This window comes from Mytilus edulis, chromosome 7 (genome assembly GCF_963676685.1).
Source record: "Mytilus edulis chromosome 7, xbMytEdul2.2, whole genome shotgun sequence".
NCBI lineage: Eukaryota > Metazoa > Mollusca > Bivalvia > Mytilida > Mytilidae > Mytilus > Mytilus edulis.
The window spans coordinates 41,189,673-41,196,337 of NC_092350.1; the positions used below are offsets into that span (position 1 = coordinate 41,189,673).

General features: G+C 32.4%; 1 protein-coding gene across 1 annotated transcript in view; it reads right to left on the reverse strand.

Annotated features, from left to right (window-relative positions):
* The window catches only part of LOC139483126 (transforming growth factor-beta-induced protein ig-h3-like), a 29,975-nt gene extending 24,059 nt beyond the window's left edge, over window positions 1–5,916 (reverse strand). The window contains exons 1-4 of the mRNA XM_071267159.1: window positions 5,718–5,916; window positions 4,100–4,308; window positions 3,622–3,808; window positions 2,526–2,624 (exon numbers count right to left, since the gene is read on the reverse strand). Coding sequence (XP_071123260.1) covers window positions 2,526–2,624; window positions 3,622–3,808; window positions 4,100–4,308; window positions 5,718–5,856 — 634 coding nt within the window. The 5' untranslated portion in view covers window positions 5,857–5,916. The remainder of the gene's footprint in view (window positions 1–2,525; window positions 2,625–3,621; window positions 3,809–4,099; window positions 4,309–5,717) is intronic.
* Between the last annotated feature and the right edge of the window lie 749 nt (window positions 5,917–6,665).

Here is a 6,665-nt window from a genome sequence, read left to right on the forward strand (position 1 = left end):
CTCTCGAAGCATTAGAGATCATCTCGATTTATGATGTGGTTAATGCGGACAAGTCTTTAGTTTTCTATGCAGTGTTTTGTGTAATTATTTTGCCTTTTGTCGATCTTTTGCCATGAAGTTGTCCATTATCTTTTCAAATTCAGAGTTTTAAAAGAGGGACGAAAGATACCAAAGGGACAGTCAAACTCATAAATCTAAAACAAACTGACAACGCCATGGCTAAAAATAAAAAAAGACAAACAGAAAAACAATAGTACACACGACACAACATAGAAAACTAAAGAATAAACAACACGAACCCCACCAAAAACTAGGGGTGATCTCAGGTGCTCCGGAAGGGTAAGCAGATCCTGCTCCACATGTGGCACCCGTCGTGTTGCTTAAGTGATTACAAATCCGGTAAATAGTCTAATTCGGTAGGTCATATTCATGAAAGGGAAGGGGATTGTAGTTACGACGTAAGGAACATATCCGATATCATTTGTGAAACGGTTATTCCATAACTGTCAACCAACTCGTGATGGCGTCCGTAAAATTTACGAAGGGATGATTTCAACTTCACCATTTGGAACTCTTGGTTTAATAGCTTCCTTGTGAGCAGCAAACCTCTATCAAGAAAATCATGATAGGAAATGCAAGCACGGGAATATCGTATCAATTGGGAGATATATACCCCGTATGCAGGTGCTGCTGGAATGTTGCTACTTAGAAATGGAAAGTTCACAATTGGAAAGCTGAAATCATCTCTTTTGTCGTAAAGTTTTGTTTTCAACCGACCCTCATTGTCAATTTCTAGATGTAAGTCAAGATATGAAGCCGACTTAACTGTATCTGTAGTATCCTTTATCTCTAGTTCGATTGGATAGATGCGTTCCACATAGTCACCAAATTTTGAATTGTTTAGTGAAAGAACATCATCTATATAGCGGAAAGTAGAGTTAAAGGATATTGCTAACTTCTTATCTTTCTTCCTAAGAAGTTCCTGCATGAAGTCAGCCTCATAATAATAAAGAAACAAGTCGGCGAGTAGAGGGGCACAGTTTGTTCCCATTGGAATGCCGACAGTCTGTTGAAAAACACGTCCTCCGAACGTAACAAATATGTTGTCAATCAAGAAATCAAGCATCTTGATAATATCAGTTTCAGAGAATTTTTTGTTTGAATCAGAGTGATTCTTTACAAAGTAGGATTTATCCCTCCCTAAGACAAGATACTTGTATCTACGTTGGCCATTCTTTTTTATGAAGCAAAGTAATATCAACTCTTTCAATTTGTCTTTTAGTTTGGAATGTGGAATACTTGTGTACAGGGTAGAAAGGTCAAATGTTTTAATACTGTTACAAGATGAAAGAGAATTAGATTGTATGTACTCTAAAAGATCTTTTGAATTTTTAAGTATCCACATCTGATTCACGCCACCTCTGGAATAGGCAGTTTCACAATAACTTTGAAGCCCGTCTTTGATTGCTGATAAAATAGATGTTAATAATTTAGAAAGAGGTTTCGTGGAGCACTTGGAAGACCCAGCAATATACCGTTGTTTGTAAGGACACTTATGTAGTTTAGGTATCCAATACAGTGATGGAAGATCCAGTTCTTCATCTTTGGTTGAAATTCCAAAGGTACATAGAACAGACCTATGATTATCCAGGATTTCCTCTTTGGTAAGTGTCGTGAGGGTATATGTTGAGTTACCAAGTGAATTGTCAATACCTAATTCGTTTATCAAGCAGTTGATGTAGTGACTTTTACACACAAAAACGATGTTATTTGGGGCTTTATCTGCAGGGACAACAACATATTTGTCATGGAGGTCGGATAGGTGTTTTGCAACATTTGGGTCTTTAAAGATTGACGTAGCATGGGCATTGATGGACCCATTCAGTTTCTTAATTCTGATTTGTATCAACGACAAATGTCGTTTGGAGTTATAACCAATGTTTTTTTTTCAACTGATCGGGCGGAGCTTATGTTTTAATTTGAATAAGGACAGTCTATTTGAAGATGTGTGCGATAAGGTTGATTGCCGTTATAATTATCATTAATTTCTAATCACCTATCAGTGTCACCGAACGGATATAAAAAAGAACTGAGTGTATAATATGGGACAAATAACTGGACACTCCATTGATGAGTTTATCCCAATACTCCTGTGTATAAAATTGACTGGTCTTTAATAAGTGAACCTTCTAAACCCCGCCCATTCAAGTGAAATAAATCAAGTAATGCGTATATGTGAAGTCAAAAACTTATGAAATTGTCTCGTTAATTGTGAAAAAAGTTCGCTTATCTAGTTTAAGTTTGTAAAACCATAGCACGATATGTATATTATATACATTTACAACAGACAGCTTTTAAATTTGTATCTAAATAATCAATAAATTGACTATTCTACATTGCTATGTGTATGTCTAAAATTAAGTTCTAATTTTAGTTGATGTCTCCAAAATAAAATAAAGAAAACATTGTGTTGATGATAAAAAAAAAGATCACATTATTCTACACTTATATACATTAATATTTACCTTTAAGAAGAGCTGTATCACTATTTAATCTACTTAGAACATTTGCAGGTAATCTTGAAAATGCAGCATTGGTTGGTGCAAATACTGTTAAAGGATCACCTGCGTGTAGAATAAAGCTGTCATTGACAATGCAGAGTGATCATTATGAGTATTTGAAAACATGTGTATGTGCCTTTGCATTCCGTGCTTTCTTTTATTAATTTGTTGGGGTATTTCTTTTATGAAGTAGTTTAACTGTGATTATATAAATGAACATAACATACATCACTTTTTTTGGCTCTGATAGATTCTTGTGACGCGCAGTAATTTTATAGTTCGTTTGTGATTGTCTTGTTTGCTGTCGTTATTTAATGAGAGGTGTCCGTTTTTATTCTGCGCTTTACATTTTGTAATGAACTTTCGTATTTTTCAATTATGTATTTCTCTGTGCTGAGTGTTATTTAGGTTTAGCTAGCCATTAAACCAGGATGAATAAATCATGTTTTCTTAAATTATCCTGTACCGAATCAGGTTTATGACAGTTGTTATCAAACAATTCGTTTCTATGCATGTCGGGTTAGTGTTGCTTATTCTTTAGTTTTCTATGTTGTGTCGTGTGTACTATTGTTTGTCTGTTTTTCTTTTTCATTTTTAGCCATTACATGTACGTTGTCAGTTCATTTTCGATTTATGTGTTTGATTGTCCCTCTGGTATCTTTAGTCCCTCTTTTTGAAGTTTGTTTTCGTTGCAGTTCAGTGTTTTTGTAGTCCGTTGTTTGCCTTGATCTTAGTTTGTAACCTGTTTTTTCTCTCTCTCTTTTTATGACTTTTGAACAGCGATATACTACTGCTGCGTTTATTTATCTATTTATTTTAAAAAACAGGTTTAATCCACCATATTCTACATTTGAAAATGCCTGTACCAAATCAGGAATATGACAGTTCTTGTCCATTCGTTTTTGTATGTGTTTTGTCATTTGATTTTGCCATGTGATTAGGGACTTTCCGATTTGATTTTTCTTCTGAGTTCTGTGTTTTGGTGATTTGATTTTTATTATATACAAGATTAACGTAAATTGTAAAAAGGACAACATTATACTTAATACAAAATACTAACGTCGAATAATCCCTGTAATATTTGCCTTCTGGACTAACGACAATAATGTGCCTAAATCTTTGTTCCCTGAAACGAGGTCGACAATTCCTCCGGTAGGTGGTACCAACACTTTGTCAATGACATGGACGATTCCATTCGAAGCATTCAGGTCAAACTTTGAAATTTTGGCACCTTCAACTGTAACTGCCTATATGAAAATGAAATAAGGAAAGTTTCACATAAAACCTTATTAAAGTTACAGTGAAAATGTATTTGTATAAGGGAAAAATTCTATAAAATCAAGTAGTTAATTGCTCATAATACAGATATAAATTCGGCTTACATTCTCTTTCAAATAGTAAACTAGAGATAACAAATCATGCGTAGAAAAATATCAAGGATTCATTTCAAAATACAGATAATCTTATTACACATTGTACTCACAATCTGCAAATTTTTTGAAACATAGATGATAACCTTACAAACGGATTGCACTTACTTTATTATGCGGGTATATATTAAATCTGACTTTCAGTCCAGCAACAGATTCTACTGCTAGCTCATTCCTCGCATCTGTGCTTTTTATAACTCCATTTGTCAAATGATACAATAATATTGTGGTTAGAACAGTTTTATCAGAAAGAAGTTCTTGTTCTGTACCAATGGCGTCAAACGCAGCATTTGTGGGTGCAAAAATTGTGAATGTCCCTGAAAGAAAAATACAAAATGAAATTTCATGAAATGACAAAATCAAAAGCTGAAACACATCAGACGAATGGATAACAACTGTCATATTCATGACTTGGTACAGGCATTATTAGTTACACAGTGTGGAATTGTTCTAATACGAACATTGTATTGACCCGATAAATTCTGTATTAGGACAATTGAACACTGTGTAACGAATTTATCCTGATTTTGTTCTGTTACATATTATAATATTGAAATTCAATATCAACCAAATACAGTTTAGATAATTAAACAAAAAATATTAGGACTATAAAGCAATTCAAATTTCATTTTTTTTATTAGTTCAATGGTATAAGGTAGATAATTCCAATTGACGTAATAAATAAGGGAGATAATTCGAATTGACGTAATAAATAAGGGAGATAATTCCAATTGACGTAATAAAAAATTGTACTGAAATTTATTAGGACAATATCAGCCAATCAAATTGCGAGAAATTACTCTAAATCAGGATAATTTCTCTTATAGTATAGTCGATTAGACTAAATTTCACACAATAGTTAACAAATTGAAAAATAAATTTAAAGCCAAAACAAATCATTCATTCTATATATCGGCACTCTGTTTGTCAATAGACTATAGGACATATCGATTTCCCTAAACGAGAATCTGTAATACAGTGCATTAAAAACGAACTAACAAAAAAAAAAAACTCATAGAAAATTCAAAAAAGTGGTGTAGTCCAAAAAGTCTTACAAAACCGGAACTAAAATCCTGTCAGAAGAAAGTATAAATAAAAATTAACTTAATAGCTAGCTTATCTCTAGTATCATATTTTCAATCATGTCAGTATCTAAAATGAAAAAGGCAAACTAAACTTGTACATTTTTATTCAACGGTCATGGCGTTCTATTAAATAGTTATGTTATCACAAAAGGCCCAGTAAGAAATTGTTTGATGAAATTTATTAGTTTTTGACTAAAAGTATTTTGAATTAGATTTGTAGCGTGTTGAAGAACAATCTGACTTATTTCAATTTTGTTTATGTGCAAATGCCGTACAAAAATACTGAGCTTAGAGGAAAATCAATTCGGAAAGTCCATAATCACATGGCAAAATCAAATAACAAAACGCATCAAAAACGAATGGACAAGAACTGTCATATTCCTGACTTGGTACAGGCATTTTCAAATGTAGAAAATGGTAGATTAAACCTGATTTTATAGCGTATTCATAATATTTGACGAACGTTATAGTAGTAGAACCTATTAATTGTTGTAATGCAAATGTCATCTGACTTATTTTATTTTATACGATGCTTTCTAAAAATCTTCCAACACTTCTTCTTTTACAACTCTAACAAATATATTAACACATGTATAATGCACTAGCTATAAATATATATACTATATTGATATTCTTTTTACCTCCTAATATTGTATCAGCTAATCCACAGGCTGTCGCATATTTGATCAGTTTAGACTCGCCATTAGCTTGGAGCACCTCAATCAAATTACCACCTAAAACACAATGGACAGCAAGAAAGATGCAACAATACCTAAACATGTTAAGACCTTTTAATCAAATCTGCAGAATTGAAATGAAATTCATGAATAATTTTGTTATATATATAGCAATGTTGGTTCAATGACTACGTTGGAATTCCCTGGTAATTTTGAAATGATAAGATGTTGACCATACCAAGTCAAACGTGAGACATTATTGCGACAAAACTTCATTCAAGTTCTACATAACTTCATTCAAGTTCTACATAATTCAAAGGTGACTCGGTTTGTATCTAAAATTTCACATGTTAACATATAGAACATATTTCATACTAATTATCGCCAATACATATTAGTATACATTTATAAATAACAATTTTAGATGTGTGCTTACAATTAAAGTACCAATAATAGGACATAAGAAATATGTCTCTAGCTTTGTTGAAAAAGGATGATTTTATTCAACACAAATTTCTTTTTTTTTCTTCATATTTTTATTAGGGCATTAAAATGTTTATTTAAGACGTTGTAGGGACTGTTTGAAACTAAGATGGACGCTCTTTGGCAAACGGAATTATAATGAAATTATCAAATCAAATTATGTATTCAATGCTCAAAGGTGTAGTGTTAAGGACTTAATGTGACGTTAATACCTACAACCCTTTTGAAAGCAAAATCTATATTGGATATACTCATACCTGCATCCTTAAATTTAAATTTGCATAGATGACATTTGACTTAATTTCATTAGTTGAGTGATCATTAGTTGTGTCCATGCTTGAAGTGTATCACACATGCATGTGATTCACAAATATTTTTATTAACATAATCACAGAGTAGAAGATGAGTTAATTCATAAGATTTTGGATT